An 18,016-nucleotide genomic window follows, 5' to 3' on the forward strand; every position below is an offset into this window, starting at 1 on the left:
TCAACCCCAAACTTCCCATCCATCCCACTCCCTCCTCCCTCCCCCTTGGCAACCACAAGTCTGTTCTCCATGTCAGTGAGTCTGTTTCCGTTCAGTAGATAGGTTCATTTGTGCCATATTTTAATTTTCTTTTCTTCTCTCTTTTTTTTTTTTTTTTTTTTTGTCTTTTTGTCTTTTTTAGGACCGCACTCAAGGCATATGGAAGTTCCCAGGCTAGGGAACTTAAATTATCTTTTCGTGGCCATCATTTTCTAAACTGTTGGCATCACTGAACCTCAAATCATACCTATTAATACACTGTATTTTAAGACATAGAGCCTTAGAGGTTGACCATTTACCCCTTCCGGTCAGTTAAAATCTCCCCGCCCCTTCCAAGTTTTTCCAAATCAGAAAAAGAAATCCTCACCCCCAAACTCACAACATGTAGGTCCCGATTGGTCAGACCCTAAGGTGGCAGCAAAGAACCTGCTCACTGGAGCTGGGTGTTTCCAGGGCACAGCTGTTGCAAGAAGAAACCTGGGATCTTTCATGAAAGACGAACCCAGGGGATTCCCTATCCAGGGGGACCTGAGTTCAGAGAAACGGTGCCTTTTCAAGATGTGTGAAAATAAGTCTAGATTCTGGTCATCCCTCTTTCTTCCTCCCTTCCCATGTGAAATTACCTCATTCCCAGTGTCTCTGGGAACAGACCCAGACTCCCTGGGTGCCTTCCTTCCTGAGCAAAAAAAATTTTCCCCCCTCAGGTATGTTTCATACCCTTGCCTCTGAATATAGTATCAGAATGGAGTCTCTTGCTCTATGTCATTAAAAAATCCTCTTAGGCATTCCCACCATGGCTCAGTGGTAACAAGCCCGACTAGCATGCATGAGGACACAGATTAGATCCCTGTTCCGGCTCAGTGGTTAAGGATCCAGCATTGCCGTGAGCTGTGGTGTAGGTCACAGATGAGGCTAGTATCTGGTGTGGCTGTGGCTGTGGCGTAGGCTGGCAGCTGCAGCTCCAATTCCACCCTTAGCCTGGGAACTTCCATATGCTGTGGGTGCAGCCCTAAAAAGACCAAAAACAAAAAAAAAAACATAAAAAACAAAAAAAAAAAAAAACTCGTAGAGACAGAGCATTCTCACCTTATTTGTTCTCCAGCAATATTAAAAAAAAAAAAATCAGGATTTCCTGTCGTGGCTCAGTGGTTAACGAATCCGACTAAAAACCATGAGGTTGTGGGTTCGATCCCTGCCCTTGCTCAGTGGGTTAAGGACCTGGTGTTGCCGTGAGCTGTGGTGTAGGTCACAGACAAGGCTCGGGTCCCGAGTTGCTGTGGCTCTGGCGTAGGCCGGTGGCTACAGCTCCGATTCGACCCCTAGCCTGGGAACCTCCATATGCCGCAGGAGTGGCCCAAGAAATCACAAAAAAAAAAAAAAATCAGACAAGGGGCAGAATTAGGCTGTGGGAATTTTGATATGTTACAAGGATGGGAAAAAAAGAAGATGGAGTAAGTGGCTCCACTCCTCGCCCCTGACTAATGGGGTGACCTTGATCAAGTCAGTCCGCCCATTGAGTCCTCCCTGGGGAAGAGGCTTCCTCCTCTTCCAGGAGTAGTCTCACAAGAGAACGTGGGAGAGTGCTTTGAAAATGCACTAGAATAGAAAGAATAATGCTTTAGAAAAGCAAGACCAACTCAATCCAAAACCTGCTTTGGATTTTTGGCCCCAGTGTGCAGAAGTTTAAAGTGGAATCTTAATCCTCAGTTGAGGGATGGAAACTCAGGCCACAGCCATGAAAGCTCCGAGTCCTAACCACCAGACTACCAGGGAACTTCCAATCTGAAACCTACCCTGGGTTCTTATTTACTGATGTTTAGAGTAGAAATTCAATGAAGGAGTTCCCATTGTGGCTCATGGGGTTAATAACCTGACTAGTATCCATGAGGATACAGGTTCGATCCCTGGTCTCAATCAGTGGGTTAAGGATCCAGCATTGCTATGAGCTGTGGCGTAGGTCGCAGATGCGGTTTGGATCCCCAGTTGCTGTGGCTGTGGTGTATACTGGCAGCTGCAGCTCTGATTTGACCCCTAGCATGGGAACTTCCATATGCTGTAGACATGGCCCTAAAATGAAAAAAGAAAGAAAGAAAGAAAGAAAGAAAGAAAGAAAGAAAGAAAGAAAGAAAGAAAGAAAGAAAGAAAGAAAGAAAGAAAGAAAGAAAGAAAGAAAGAAGGAAAGAAAGAAAGAAAGAAAGAAAGAAGGAAAGGAAAGGAAAGGAAAGGAAAGGAAAGGAAAGGAAAGGAAAGGAAAGGAAAGAAAGAAAAAAGAAAGAAAGAAATTCAATGGAGGCAGCAGAATGCCTGAGTGAGAAGTTTTGGCAAATCCTCTTCCCAAAATTCATGGATCTATCTGGACAAAATCAAAACCACTATTTCAGAAACTCTAGGAATTAACCACAAGCATGCAAGAAATTGAGAAGATCATTGAGCCAATGGAAAAAAAAAATGAGGTGTGCAATGTGTAAATAATATTCTGGCATTATGTTTAAAACTAAGGACATTTTGTATTTATATTTATTTATATTTGTATATGTGTGCCAGTTACCAGTATATTGGCTCTTGGCTCCAAATTCAACTTCAATAACTTCTCTGCACTAATGGACAGAATTCCTCTAAAGATTTCTCTTTGAGTAGGGCACTGAGCTGTCTCAGTAAAGGGGACTGGAGGCACAATGCAGAAGAAAGGGCTTCTCTCATAGGCTCCAGTGGTTGTACTGGTCCACAGGTGTGAGCAGGTATGAGGACATTTGGGGATGCTCTGCCCCAGCTCTGTTCCCCGGAATACATGATTTCTCAGCAACCTCACATCCCCAACCCAGCCTTTCCAACCTGGGCACCCCTTCTCCAGATCTCCCACCCACTCCCATCTCCCTTACTCCACGGACAAAAGAACAATTGTAGGGATTCTACCAACTACCAAGTGCCGTGCATTCCAATTACAAGTTCAGGGACTTCAGTAATGCCTACTAGGTACATTCAGGACCCTGATCGATCCATTGTGACCTGGCCCTGGACCAGGATGCCATTTATTAGCTGACTCCACATGCCCCTACTCTAATGGGGGAGAGGCATCCCAGTGATGCAGCTAGGTCATCTGAGGGTTAGACTGATGCCTTAAGTGTTCTTCCAACCGGAGGGTTTCATAACCCTTTATTACTACAGTGTGCTCCGACTCAGCGAGAAGAAGCAAATGGAATAGGAGGACGCTGAGGACTTTAGAAAGTGCGGCCCTGGGTGTTCTGTGGCCTAAGGGGTTAAGCGCCCAGCGTTATCACTGCAGCAGCTCCCGTCATTGCTGGGGTACAAGTTCAGTCTCTGACCTAGGAAGTTCCACATGCCACAGGAGCAGCCAAAAATAAAAAAATGGGGTCCTGACTTGATGGATCAGAGGCTTAAGAGGAATATCTGGAAGGCTGGGGGGACTCTCTGGAGGTGGCAGAAAGGGGGGATCGCTTTGTTCTTCCTGTGGACTGAAGGAAGCATCACCCACCTCAGTGATGACTGCTGCTGGCACACTTCCTCTAGATGCTCCCCTGCCCTCTCTACAACAATTAGTGACTCGTTAATTGTCTGTGGGCTCTGGGCTCCCAGGGTCTTAGCAGGATTAATGAGCTCTAGCTCTCCTTGGGATGGGCATCCTGGGACCCCCTCCTTCCGCCACTTCCACCACGCGTCAACCTTTCAACCTCCCAAGCCACTAAAACAGGCTATCTTTTCCTCCAGACTGAGTGCGGAGGTCGTGTGCAAGGAGCTCCATGGCAAAGAGCTGCCTCTGACCTCCTTTGGCTTTGTCTTCCCTGCAGAGATAAGGTGGCTGCGGTCGGGGCACGGCCTCCACAGCTAGTCCACTTAGTTTCAACCATCAGCTCTGGTACTTACTAACCATATAGTCTTGGCAAAATTCTTTAAACTTTCTTAACTTCCTTTTTTTTTTTTTTTTTTTTTTTTCCCAATGTTAAAAGGAAGCTGAGGAAGTTCCTGTTCTGGCTCAGAGGCTTACAAACCTGACTAGTGTCCATGAGGATGTGGGTTTGATCCCTGGCCTCGTTCAGTGGGTTAAGTATCTGGCGTTACAGTGAGCTGTGGTGTAGGTCACAGATGTGGCTCTGATCCCGCGTTGCTGTGGATGTGGCTTAGGCTGGCAGCTGTAGTTCCGATTCTACCCTATCCTGGGAACTTCCATATGCCACACATGGGGCCCTAAAAAGCAAAAAAAAAAAAAAAAGAAGAAGAAGAAGAGGAAGTTAAGACAGAGAGCTGGTGTGAGCGCCATCCATGGTGTGCTGGGAAATGTATAACCACCAACTCGACTAGGGGAGACCTGGCCCTAATTTGAAGAGTCTGCTGTTTTCCATCGTGTAAACACTGCTGCCACAATTGATTCATGCTGGCAATAGTTTAATAGGTGTCTCAGAAAATTCCTGAAAAGAACAATCAAAAGCTATTACAAGTCAGCTTCTGAATATTACACATGCATATGGTGAGAAAGGTGTCTGGAGGGAAGCATGAGCAAGTAGTGTTAGGACCAGAGACCAATGGCCCATTTAAGGATGTCCTTTCCTCTTTACTTGGGGCTTTCCCATTGATGTCCAAAAGGAGGCTAGGTGTCAGTTAAGAGTTTTGTCATCATTGGGAGCAGAAGAGATTTTTTTGGGGGGAGGGGGTCACCCCGTGGCACATGGAGTTCCTGGACCAGAGAGCAGATCCAAGCTGCACTTGTGACCTGCACGGCAGCTGAAACAACGCCAGACCCTTAACCCACTGTGCCTGGTCAGGGATCAAACCTGCGTCCCAGGAGCTCCGGAGACGCTGCCCATCCTGGTGTGCCACAGTGGAAACTCTGAGATCTGTATTTAATTGAGGGTAAGTAGAAAATTTGTTTTCCTATGAGTCATCCATTTCCACATGTCCTCAATAATGAGGCACCAGCTTTGAAGTTAAACAGGGTCTAAAATCTTGGCTCCAGCACTAACTGTCTAGGTAACCTTATCCAAGTTACTTCACCTCTCTGAAATTGTTCCCTTCTTGGTAAAATTCAGATAATAACATCATTTTTTGCAGGGTTGCTGTGAGAACTAGGTATTCAGGGATCTGCTTGGCACCAGGCTTGACACGTAGGGGGCACTCAATAAATGGTATGACTAAGGCGAGAAGAGGTAACAACCACTGGATGAGCTTAAACTCCTTTGCGTGGACCCCCGACACCTGCCTGGGCTTCTAGCACAATGTTGGCACTCCTGGAGCTCAAGAACTAAATAAATGAATAAGCTGAAGAATGAATATCTCAAAGGCAAAGGGATAGGAGAAAAATGGTAAATGAATGAAAGAGTGAAAACGGCAGAAACTACAACAGAGGAAAAGTGGGGGGAGACACTAAGGAAGATGCCATCTAAGATTCAGGAAAAAAGCAGAGAAAGAAAGGGAGTGAAATGCCAACAGAATGGGAAACTTATAAATGCAAAAACTGATGAGGATGACATTGGTGGATGAATTTTAGAAACCAGGTGGCTATTGTTTACGATTACAAGGACTTTATTTTAAAGAAAAAAAGGGAGTGACTGCTAATGGGGCATGGGGTTTCTTTTGGGAGTGATGAAATATTCTGGAAGTGACAGTATTGGTGGACACAATTTATGAATATACTAAAAACTGCTAAATTATACATTTTAAAAGGGTGAATTTTATGGTATGAAAAATATATCTTCAGGAGTTCCTTTATGGTGCAGTGGGTTAAGGATCCAGCATTGTCACTGCAGTGGCTCCAATTCTTTGCCCAGGAATTTCCACATGGCATGGGCGTGGCCAAAAAAATAATAATAATCCGGTCACCTCCTCTGGGAAGCTTAGCTTGATATATGCACCCAAACTGTCCTTTCACATTCCTGACCTTTTCCTCTAATTACCTCAGTATGTTGGTATTACTGGCCTTTATCGTGGAGTCTTTAACAATGTTCCCTTGAACTTAGTGGTTCACGGAGCCACCGTCACCTCCTGCCTATAAGCTTCCCGTGTGGGGACCAGGCGTGTGGACCAAGCATGTGGATGAGTTTCCCCACCAGGACTGCTGATCAGTGACTCAGGCAACCAAACCAAGCTGTCTGTGGACAGGTCACTAGATGCAAAAGGAAAACCCATCTCATAGCTAAAAACATTCCATCTCTGATAAGCTGCCTTGCAAATAAGCATAAAATACATGGGAAAAATAGGTAGCTTTAAAAATTCATTGGACCAATAGAGAAATGATCGACTCTACAGAGGTCACTTATACTCAGAAAATTTATTCAAAATATATTACCTTCCTAGTCTTGTGTTAAATACATAAGGTACAATACAGTCCTTAGAATAGTGCTCCAAATTTGGTGGAATTCAATACACAGGCGCTGGGTTAATGAATTAGTTAATTCATCTTTTACATCAGCCTACTTTAAATTCAGCCAGTGCGTCTGAGGAACCAGTGTGAGGCTCCACCTGTTTCCAGCGCATTCAGTTTCCTCAATCCCACTAGGCAACATGTGACCTGGAGAAAGAGGGGATGAAGGAGCTGCTGGCGATGTGCCTGAGGCGGTGATGTGCACGCTGAGGACGCTGGGCAGGAGGACCGGGAAGAGAAACGTCCTCCTGCTGTGACCTGGCAAGTACCCAGAGTGACTTCTCATAAGATAACTTGACACACTCCCCCGACAGCCCTCAGCCCTCTAGGTCTGGACAGGAACAGGCCATGGTCAACCACAGCTCCCCGGCAGGCTTCCTCCTTCTGGGCTTCTCTGAACACCCAGAGCTCGAGAGAATCCTCTTCGCGGTTGTCTTCGCTTCCTACCTCCTGACTCTAGCTGGCAACACACTCATCATCCTGCTGTCCGCGCTGGACCCCAGGCTCCACTCCCCGATGTACTTTTTCCTCTCCAACCTCTCCTTCTTGGACCTCTGTTTCACCACGAGCTGTGTCCCCCAGATGCTGGTCCACCTGTGGGGCCCACACAAGACCATCAGCTTCCTTGGCTGTGCTGTCCAGCTCTTCATCTTCCTGCTCCTGGGGACCACTGAGTGTGTCCTCCTGACAGTGATGGCCTTTGACCGCTATGTGGCTGTCTGCCAACCCCTCCACTATGCCACCATCGTGCACCCCCGCCTGTGCCGGCAGCTGGCAGCGGTGGCCTGGGTGATGGGTCTGGTCCAATCGATAGTCCAGACACCACCCACACTCCGCCTGCCCTTCTGCCCCCACCGGCAGATAGATGACTTTGTATGTGAAGTCCCTTCTCTAATTCGACTCTCCTGTGGAGACACCACCTTCAATGGAATTCAGTTAGCTGTGTCCAGTGTCGTCTTCCTGGTCGTGCCACTCACCCTCATTCTTATCTCTTACGGTGCCATCGCCCGGGCAGTGCTGAGGATCAGCTCTGCCGCAGCATGGAGGAAGGCCCTGGGGACCTGCTCCTCCCATCTCGCTGTGGTCACCCTCTTCTACAGCTCAGTCATTGCCGTCTACCTCCAGCCCAAAAGTCCCTATGCCCAGAGGAGGGGCAAGTTCTTTGGTCTCTTCTATGCAGTGGGCATCCCTTCACTTAACCCTCTCATATACACCCTGAGGAACAAGGAGGTCAAGAGGGCGCTCGGGAGGTTGCTGGGGCAGGACAGGGACGCCAGGGAGAGCTGAGGGAGAGATGCTTCATGTGCTTTAAAAATGAGAGGAGCTTCTTCACGGTTTTGTCAGGAAGTTTGTGCTCCTACCCCCCCTCTTCCTCACACCCATCACATCGCAGAAATGGATAACACCCACGTGTGTGTGCGTACGTGTGAGTGTGGGTGTATGTATGTGAGAAAAAGACAGAGACTGAAAATGTGTTAAGGGGAGGTATGTATCTCTGTGTGAAACAGATGAATCAAATGTAATACTTTCTGTTTTTAATGGTCTTCACCTCCATGATGACGTCCCTAATTTTTTCATCTCCGTTTCAATATCACCTCTCACGTCATCACTATTTCTTCACCTCCATTTCTATTTTCTACTGTATATTCTTTACTTCTCCCCCAAGCTTTTTCCACTTCCTCATGTGTGTGTTTTGCATTCTCACTCTATTATCCCCTCAAATGACAGCAGGGAGTGGGGGAAGCTGAAGCCTAAGAAGAAAGTCAGTCCAGAACACACGGTGTTAGGACTAAAACTCACACAGTGTTAGAACTAAAACTCAGGCCCCCGTGACTTCCAACCGGGCAACTTCTCAAATACATGCTGTTGTTTTCATACGGTCATCAAACATTTCAGTGTCCTTAGGCTAAGAGCCAGAACAGAGCCTCAAGAAGAAAGCTTAACTTCTTCAGTTCTAAGGTTTCTTCTTTCACAGCACTCACAAATCACAGAGAAACAGCTCAGACATCAACGTTGATGCCTGCGGGAGAGCTTTGACAATGCAGACTTTGGTGCCATCTAGTGGCAAAATGGGGGTTTTGCATCTGGCATCCCAGACTCCTAAGGCCTCTCCATGTCTGTCATCAGTCCCGTGCTCTTGTTCAGAAAGGTGATTATTATGGTATTATCAGATATTTATATACAGGTTTTGATATCCAAGCGGCCATTTGAAGTAATTTACACATATTGGCTGATTTAATTAGAGTGTTTTAACAGAACACAGAAGCAGATAATATTGTTATCGTTTTTCAGATGCAGTGTAAGTAGCCGCTTAAAAATGTCAGAGATTTGGACCCAGGTGGACTGATTCAAGTTTACTGAGATTCAAGTTTATCAATCAAAAGATTGATACAAATAGTGTCTCCCCAGTCCTGGTGAGAAGTTTCAACCTCAGTAAACTTTGAGGAAATAATTTCAGTCTAAAAATATGTCTAATTTGATCCCCTAGCTGAAGGAAGTTTGCTTCCTTCCCTGGAATAAGAGTTTATCAAATGCTCCACCTGAAGTACCCCATGAGAAGAAGAAACACAAGCCTGCTCGGAGGAAGTCTCGGTACAGCGCGTGGTGGGCACACCTGGCCTTGTTCATTCACTAGATCTCAGACTCCTGGAAGCAAGGCCTGGAATGTTGCAGAAAATTGGCCCCCAATTAGGTCTAGAAATGAATGAATGTCTCCAGAGAAGGTGTAAAGTGTCCTGGGTTCTTAATCTCACAGATGCTGTCTCCCAGCTTTCCCCTGGCAATGATAATACCAAATTCTCTTGGGTTCGACACTGATGAAATAAGAAAAAAGAAAATTAAAAAAAAAAAGAAAAGAAAGAAAAAGGAAAATCCGAGTTTTGTTCTAGTCCCAACGCAAAATAGCTTTGATTCAACATTTACTCTGGCATCAGCACAGAACAGCAGCATTAACTCTATTTTCAACCTAATCTTCATTTTCGCCTCCACGTGCTAATCTTCTTGTCTCCTCGGCCTCCTAATTAGATTGTACCCTAATCTCAATAGGGATCCCCATTTTCTATTCAATACTAATCTCAACCACACGAGGAATGCTAACTCTAATTCCACTTCTCAAATCATTTATGTAACACCTTCTTCTTGTGACCACCTCTGTCCTCTTCCCCTGGGACCTGGAAACCTCTGCTCTTTGTGCCGGTTCCTCAGCTCCCTGTGCCCTGGGGCCCTAATGTCCTCAGACTGCAAAGTCCTTTCCAGATAGACTCACAGGGAAATACAGCAGAGAAGTCAACTAAGCAGTGTAAAGAATTTCTTTTAATGAAAACCGACATGTTGAATAAATGGTTTAACAGGCTTTAGGACTGATGCCTTATTCTGAATCCATTCAGCCTGTGTGGACAGTTATCTACTCTAGAAGAAAATCCAGCCTGAGATTGTTCAGTCACAACCCTCAAAGTGTCCAAAGGCCATCACGTTGGTCAGAGACATAACTGCCATGTAAGTAACTGCTACACAACTGAGTTGGGGGCAATTAAGAGGCCAAAGTCATACAGAATGAAAGAATAAAGTGTTTGGGCAACGTGGGTGGGCATCAGAGAATTCTCCTCACAGGGTTGAAACACGGCAGAGGGAACAAAATTAATAGAAATATTTGCTGATTTACTGTGGGGAAGTGCAACGGAGCAGGGCCCTGTGGGGGTCCTGAACACAAAAGCCTTTCTGCGTCCCTTATTTCTTGTTTTTGGGAAATGGGCCTCTTTCAGCCTCCCTGAGCTTTCCTGAGTTCCAAAGGGTAGGTTCACGCAGTTGCTAATCAGGAAAAGGAGGGGATGGGTGACCAGGGAGGAGCAGCCAGGAAACAATAGCGCAGCCTTGGGGTGGGGTCTCGGTTCCCCCTCAGGGTGTATATACATCACAATATCTTCCGGTTTTGCAGAACTAAAAGCCCCAACAAACAAAAGCAGTTAACTCCTTGATGTAGCATCCTTCACTCCAGAAGGAAGGAGGCCCCCAAAAACAGTCCCAGGGCTGCTAAATGCCAGCTTTGAAGAAGAATGCAAGTGTACATCTACCCTGATCCTTATCTGTGGCTTTATGATCCACTCCCAAACTGTAAGACTGATAGGGATGGAGTAGGAACAGGTAGTTGTGGAAGTCTCAGTAAAGGACCATGGGTAGAGAGGGAAACCTACAGGATGTTGGGAGATCACTGTAAGTTAACAGTGGCTCTGGAAGGCCATCAGAACCAGGCAGGCTTGCTTGACTAGAGGCGGTGCAGAATTGCCTCGGGTCGTTGGGTGGGGGATGGGATGAGGCCTACTTTCAGATTCAGACCAAGGGCAGGGGTTTGAGGACTGCCCCTCCTCCGGCTGATTTGAATACACACCTTTTCGGATACTTAGGAGGAGCCACTCCTCACCTCCCAAGAAAGAGAAAGAGGTGGTCCTTTCTGACCCCCAAGCTCCTTGGATAATAAAACTGTAGCCTACTAATCCTGGGGGCCTTCTTGCCTGCCTGCTTGCATCTCTCACAAGCGTCCTATCTTTTTGTTTGTTTGTTTGTTTTAGGGCTGCACCGGCGGCATATGGAGGTTTCCAGGCTAGGAGTCAAATTGGAGCTACAGCTGCCGCCTACACCAGAGCCACAGCAACACCAAATCCCTAACCCACTGAGCGAGGCCAGGGATCCAACCTGCAACCTCATGGTTCCTCAAAGGATTCATTTCCGCTGGACCATGACGGGAAATCCTTATGGATTTTTTTTTTTTTTTTTTTTTTTTTCCCTGCACCCGTGGCATATGGAAGTTCCGGGGCCAGGGATCAAACCTGCTCCATAGAAGTGACCCAAGCCACTGCAGTGACGATAGCCGGATCCTTAAACCTCTGTGCCAGAGAACTCCCTGGCTTATGAACTGTTTTAACCTAAAAGCCATTGAAAACCAGCAGCTGCAGGAAAGCTCTACAACAGGGCACAAGTTTTCTTTCTGTAAATATACATTTATAAAGGCATCTCCCTCTCCTGTACCAAGAAGAGGACTCTTTAATCTAAGGAGAAGGCACAGGCTTAAATCTGCAAAACAAACCGTACTAACAACCCTGGTTTACCACTTTTCCTGAGCATTTTCCCCAAACTTGCCTCCACCACCCAGAAGCCCCAAGCCCCTTGTCCTTCGTTTTGCCTATAATGGTCTCTAAGCTCCGGTTCTAACCACCCCATTGGGTTCATCACTGAATTCCCCTGTGTTTTCACGATGCACGTGTTTTTCTGTTTTTCTCGTGTTAATCTGCCTCCTGCTGGCCTCACTTACAGGGCCCCAGCTAAGTCAAGGACTTGAGAGAGTGGAGAGAAAAGATGATCTTTCCTCCCTCCGCCGCAGAGAACTCTGTGTGCTGCTAAGTGTCACTTCCCGCACCCCACGGTGTCACAGCCCCGCATGGCACCCACCACAGAAGCCTCCTCGAGGTTCCCCGCAGTGGCCAGCTCAGCTCCCGTCATGGTCTCTAGCAAACCCTTCCTTGCTCCAGGGGCTGTGTATGTGGATGCCCCTTTCATTAAGTATTTTGAGTTTTTTGGTGGTGGTGCAGTTTTTCTGGTTTGGGGGGGTGCATTTTTTTTTTTTTTTAGGGCCTCACCTGTGGCATATGCAGGTTCCCAGGCTAGGGGTTGAATCTGAGCTGCAGCCACCAGCCTACATCACAACCACAGCAACAAGGGATCCGAGCCACATCTGCAACCTACACTACAGCTCACGGCAACGCCGGATCTTTCCCCATTGAGCAAGGCCAGGGTGCGAATCTGCGTCCTCACTGATACTAGGCAGGTTTGTTACTGCTGAGCCACAACAGAGACTCCGGGGTTAAGTATTTTGAACATCACCCATCTTTGGGGGAGCGGGGGAGCTGTCAGATATGAAGCCCACCCTCTCATCCCCTCCACATGGACTGTGAAGTGCAATGTAACAGAAGTCTGTGCTTCAAAAACCCAAGTGAATAACCTCTATGCAGAGGGGCCTACACTGCAGTGGACGGAGGGAGGAAAGCAATGGGCAGAAGGGGCGGGGCGTGGGACTGCCGGTGGTCCTGAAGCATCCAGAAGAAACCAAAGACCTTGGGAAGAGACTGAAAGGCAGCGACTAGACAAGATTGGGTGCGAGTCTGGGAGGGCAGCCAGCGGCCAGGCCAGGAGCCGTGAACACTTGCTGTGGAGAAGGCGGACCAGATGGGGTGGGTCCTTCTCTCCAAAGAAAGTGATGGCGAGGTATTTATCCCACCCCACGGGCTCTTTGCACAGCAGACTGAGGGTCAGCCCACCAAGAGGTGGGGGCCATGTCTCCTCTCTTTGAATCTGGGCACAGCCTTGCGACTGCCTGACCGGTGGGATACAGCAGAGGTGGCGCTACGGCTTCAACCTAGCTGGCTCTCTGGTTTTGTGTGTGTGTGTGTGTGTGTGTGTGTAAGGCTTCAACCTAGCTGGCTCTCTGGTTTTGTGTGTGTGTGTGTGTGTGTGTGTGTGTGTGTGTGTGTCCCTCGGGACACTTACTTTCCCATCAAAACTTGACGATTGCAAAAAATAACAAAAGTAACATAGCAGCCAAGAGCTCACAAAAAGCTCCGTTAGTAAGTGACTGGGGCAAGGAGGCCAAGTCAGGGCAAAGCAGGGGCCACCGAGGCCAGGCAAGCAGCCTGGGGCCCAAGGGCTCCACAGTGGGAAAGCGATCTGAAGCCTGAGGGTGAAGCCCATCCTGACTGAGGCAGGGCAGGAGGGGCTGAGGGGGTGCCCCCTCCCAGAACCGAGTGGTGGCTGCAGCACGTGGCAAGACCTCCCCTTCACACCAGGGTCTCTGCTGGCCCTACCATTTGACTTGATCCCTTTGCTCCTGCCTGGCCCCAACCTTGGCCCCATAGAACTTCGGTCCCTTTGCTCCTGCCTTGGCCCCATAGAACTTCGGTCCCTCCGTGTGTAATCTGCAGCCCCACTAAGTTCAAAGAAAGTTCGAGGAGGTAACTCTGGTCTTTTCAGTTTTGCCCAGGGCTGAGATATAACTCCTGCTGCTGCTTCTGAAGCCAACTTTTTTTTTTTTCTCTCTTTTGTCTTTTGTCTTTTTAGGGCCACACCCACGGCATATGTAGGTTGCTGGCTAGGGGTCTAATCAGAGCTGTTGCCGCCAGCCCACACCACAGCCACAGCAATGCCAGATCTGACCCGAGTCTGCAACCTACACCACAGCTCATGGCAATGCTGGATCTTCAACCCACTGAGCAAGGCCAGGGATTGAACCCACAACCTCATGGTTCCTAGTCAGAATCATTTCCGCTGCGCCACAACGGGAACTTCCCAACTGTTCATTTTCCACACTACCGGCTTACCTACTCCACAGGTTTCTTCCCCTTTCCTCAAGGATACTCCATTGTGGGAAGAGGGGAAACTCGAATCAGGTCCTATTGGTCTAATGTGAATAATCCCAGTGCACAGTTTCCCAGCTTGGGTCCAGAATTAAACCTCTGAAGTTCCCCACAATTCCCCATGCTCTCAGGGAACTTCAGCAATTGGCTCTTAAACAGGACAATGAAATGGCAGGGCCCATCCGATCCTTGCAGCTCTTTCACAAAAACATGAAAATCGCCCCTCCAAAAAAAATTATAGTAAAAGAGAAAATTGAGTTTCAAAAAGCACTTCTTCAAGAGGACACAAAGAATCAGAAAAGTCTCAGGCAAGGTTTGGTTTGGTTTGGTTTTTCATTGGCCAGTCAGCACTTTCTTTCATTCAGATAGCGAGTTCCTTCCAGCGCTCAGAGTTCTCCAAGACTTGAAAGGCTGGAAACGCTCAGGGGCCATCTCCTGTGCTGCCTCCTAGCAGCCGTAATTTTCTTGTTATTCTTAATTCTGGGAAGAAGAGCCCTCACAGCTGTTCAGCCACATGCTCCAGGCTCCCAAAATGTGCCCATCACTGTCAGAGAACTCATTAAACAGTAGTGACGGTGGCTAGTGTTTACCCAACACACCCCAGGAGCCAAGAACCATGTGCAGCCACCCCTCGGGGAGGGACTGGTGACAGCCCGCGGTGGTGATGACGACGACTCTCTTCTCAAAGGAGGACTCGGGGGACAGAGAGGAAGGAATTTTTTTGGCATGTGGTGGAACCCGAAGCTCTGGCCATTGGACGCCAGGGCCCACACACTTACCCTCTAATGTCATCTCTCACTAATCGCACCCCATCGAGTCCTGCTAAGCCCTCCGTGGGTCAGTAAAACACCTCTTCCTTCTCGCCACTTCAGTGCCTCTTCCTCACCACGGAGCCCGCCGAGCCTCCCTCCTCAGACTGAAGCCCACTCTGGTCAGTGAGGGACGCGGGGCCGAGCCACTCTGTTCACTGGTTTATTGAGACGCGGGGAGCTCCTTCCCCAAGAGACAGCAGCCCTGGCCGCCCCACAGGCCCATGTGTCCATCTCAGCAGTCAGGGGCCTTCCTTTGGTCAGGAGCCTCACCAACTATCCACTGGAAACAGCTCCCCAAACCTGCCCCCCATTTCTTCTCTCTTGCCCCCAGAAAAACCCAAAAGCAAAGGGAGCATTCTTGGGAGGGATGATCTGCTTGTGGACCAAGGTGGTCCCTGAGCACAAAGGAGGGGAGGGAGGCTGCGAGCAGAAACCCAGCGTGACCAGGAGAGGATGCGGACGGCGCCGCCACACGTGAACCGGGGAAAGTGCTAACATGTGCAGGGTGAGTGCACACACCTCTGCCAGAAAAATCCAAGGATTGTAAGGTGCAAAGGGAAGAGGGTGCCTGAGAGCACCCGGGAAAGTGCATGGATAAACCTGATGTGTGCACATAGGGAAGACATGCTAGACAAATGGCACACGCCGCCCACACACACCCTCACAAGGGCACACCCGTGACCATGAGCAGGGCATGCACAGCCATGAGTGACAGGAATTCAGCAGAGCACACGGGCCTCGGCGGGGGCTGTGAAGAAAGCACATGTGAAACACATGCCTGCACAGGAGCCGGTCTGGGGGAGGGGAGGACACGGGCGAGATGGAGGGGGGGTGGACAGAGAGGGGGAGTGCGAGAGCCTTGACCAGAAGGAGTGCCCTGGAGAAGCAAAATTCAAGAGGGACAAAACCTGTGGCTGTGCAGAAGGGCAAGGAGGATGAAGGAGATGAGGATGCGGGGAGACATGGGGAGGCCCCATTGGGGCAGAAAGAGCACTTTGGGGAGATCCCTGCTGGGTGGGAGCAGAGCACAAAGGCGAGGGAGCTGAGGGGTTGCGGTGGCAACAAGGGGAGGGGGGGATATGTCCTAGTGAGGCTGCCAAGGAGCCAATGAGTGAGACGCTTCAAGCCGGGTCCACACTGGATTATAAAGTAGGGATGGAAAAGGAGATGAACGAATGAGCGAGAACAGGGCCTGGCTCCCAGAGACCCGGACAGCCCGGGGGGCGCAGAGGGCAGGTATTTACAAGAGATGGGATGCAGTAGCGCGTTCTTCCCACCTGGGGTGGTGACCCCCGCTCCTCCCGCCCCTCCCCGCTCCCTCTCCTTCCCTCCTGGCCTGTCCCCCCTCCCCGCACCCCCTCCCTCACTTGTAAAGCAAGTGGACTCGACTCCCATCACAGCTCAGCCGGTCGGGGGGCTCGGGGGGGCCCCTGGGCAGGCCCCCCGAGGGGTCTGGGGGTGTCGGAGGGTGGCGCCGGGAGCGCAGCTGCTGCCGAGACTGGAGCTGATGGCGCAGTTCAGAGACGCGCTCCTCTTTCTGAAGGAAGAAAACAATTGGGCGAGTGGGAGAGAGGAAGTCAGGAGCGGGTGGGAGGAGGGGAAGAGGGGCGGAGAAACGGGGGGGGGGGGCGTTGTGGGGGAAGAACTGGGAGAGGACGCAACACAGGGCGGCATCAGCTGAAGCGGGGGGGCGGAGAGAAGAAGGGGGCTCGCCCAGGCCTCCTTCCCGCAGCCTGCCCTCAGCCCCTCTTGAATACCCGGGCCCCTAACTGCAGCCGGGGGCACCCTGGGGACCTGCTCAGGTCCCTCTCCCTGGAGGGCCCACTCAACCCCCAGGACAGGGCCCCCGGCCCCGCCCCCGCCTCCAGCAGGTCAGCCCACAGCACAGGTCTAGCCCCAGAGCCCCCAGCGACCTGCTGAGCCCAGCACTAGGGTTTTACCTAAGGCGCCCTTTCCCTACCCTCCTCCGCTCACTCCCTGGCAGCTTGTCTCCTGAGACCCTCCCTCCATCACTCACAGGCACCTGAACCCCAATCTCAGAGCCATCTCAGGCTCTGCTCCCTCTCCCCGACCTGAGACTGGGCCTCCGCATGCCACCACCCTGCCTTCGCCACACACCTCGGCAATGATCTTCTCCAGTTCACGGTTCTCCTTCTCCAGCAGCCGGGACTTCTCCTCCTCGTTGTTGTTGGTCGAGGACCCTGTCTTCATGGTGTCCTGCGCCTCCGACTGCCACTCCCCTCGGGTGATCAGCCTGCGCATCTGGGGCGTGGATGGTGGAGCAGGGGCTGTGTCAGCAGTTAGCTCACAGCGGGTTGCGGGTAGAAGGAATGAAAATAAGAGGGACAAGCCAGGCCCAAAACAAGGGATGATGTGGGAGCAGGAGACATGGGAAGAAGGGCTGGAGGGGACATGGGCTGGGGAGGGTGGGAGAACACCCAGAACCGCACCTTGGGCACGAAGAGCACGACCAGGGTGATGTAGGAGGAGAAAACAATGGCGAGAGAGGCAAAGGCGAAGGCCGCGTCCTGCTGGCTGGACAGGATCATGGTGACCGGGGCGGTGATGAGGCACAGGACCTGGGGGCCAAGCATGTTTGGGGTCACATCTCTGCAGGCTCACAGGAGCCAGGGGCTTCTTCCTCCAGGAAACAGTCTGGGAGGGCGGGTTCCATTTGCAAGGACCCAGAGTCAGGCTCATCCTCCCTCCACTCTGGGTTGATAAAAATCCCAAATACTGTCCCAAAGCAGGTCCAGCTCCAGTCAACCCTTCCCTCCCAGCAGGAGCTCCCAAGAGTCCCTGATGGTCAGTCCCCAGCCTCCCTGGCAGGAAATCTCCGTGCAGATCATAGCCCGTGAGCCACAGACAAGTAACAGAACCTCCTTCTGCTTCCTCACCGAGCTAGTGAGGATGCTAAGATCCACTTCACCGGCCTTTGTATGAAGATTAATGTGTGCCTCACAGACTGTAAAGTGCTTACAGATCTCAGGCATTGGGAAAAAAAGGTTGAAGACTTCCACCTAACCGACCCCAGATCTGGCACCTGATTCGCCCCAGGCCGCCCCACCTGGGTTGCTGCGTCAGTTCCAGACGCAGGGCCAGGTGACCAGGAGCTCACCGCCACGTTGTAGATGGCCATGCCCACAGCCCGATGGTCATTGATCTTCTCAGTGGACACACTCTTGGTCTCATAGGCGAGAAAGATACCCAGCAGCAGCAGCAGCCCCTTGTAACCGTAGAAAATTCCTAGGACGCAGGAAAGGGTCACCTGGACGATGGGACCTCCACCTCCTCTCACTGCCTCCTCTCTAGGCCCCTCACAGCTGCTGCTCCTTCTGATAGCTCCGCGGGGCAGGGGGGCCTCCTCTCCACTCCACCCTGTCCCACCCAGC

General features: G+C 50.3%; 2 protein-coding genes across 16 annotated transcripts in view; one reads left to right on the plus strand and one right to left on the minus strand.

Annotated features, from left to right (window-relative positions):
• The first annotated feature begins 6,513 nt into the window (after positions 1-6,513).
• On the plus strand, positions 6,514-8,001 carry LOC146401462 (olfactory receptor 2H1). Its single transcript, XM_084966878.1, has one exon. The coding sequence runs from the start codon at positions 6,761-6,763 to the stop codon at positions 7,697-7,699; it is 939 nt and encodes a 312-aa protein (XP_084823004.1). The 5' UTR covers positions 6,514-6,760; the 3' UTR covers positions 7,700-8,001.
• A 6,769-nt stretch (positions 8,002-14,770) lies between these two features.
• The window catches only part of GABBR1 (gamma-aminobutyric acid type B receptor subunit 1), a 31,788-nt gene continuing 28,542 nt past the window's right edge, over positions 14,771-18,016 (minus strand). For 8 of the 15 annotated variants that reach the window (XR_014808831.1, XR_014808835.1, XM_084965865.1 and 5 more), the window contains 4 exons: positions 17,692-17,870; positions 17,075-17,203; positions 16,743-16,886; positions 14,771-16,161 (listed from right to left, as the gene is read on the minus strand). Coding sequence is in view for 10 of the 15 variants with exons in the window: in XM_084965865.1 (XP_084821991.1) it covers positions 15,988-16,161; positions 16,743-16,886; positions 17,075-17,203; positions 17,692-17,870 (626 nt within the window). In the remaining 5 variants the exon portion in view is untranslated. 15 annotated transcript variants of the gene reach the window in all.

The sequence above is a fragment of the Sus scrofa genome, chromosome 7 (genome assembly GCF_054392235.1).
Source record: "Sus scrofa isolate SSC_HxYL_T2T_F1_AM1 chromosome 7, Sscrofa_HxYL_maternal_Yorkshire_Landrace_v2.0, whole genome shotgun sequence".
Classification (NCBI taxonomy): domain Eukaryota; kingdom Metazoa; phylum Chordata; class Mammalia; order Artiodactyla; family Suidae; genus Sus; species Sus scrofa.

Excerpts from the sequence above, each read along its gene's own strand:
- LOC146401462 (XM_084966878.1), top strand. The coding sequence starts at position 6,761 with ATGGTCAACCACAGCTCCCCGGCAGGCTTCCTCCTTCTGGGCTTCTCT.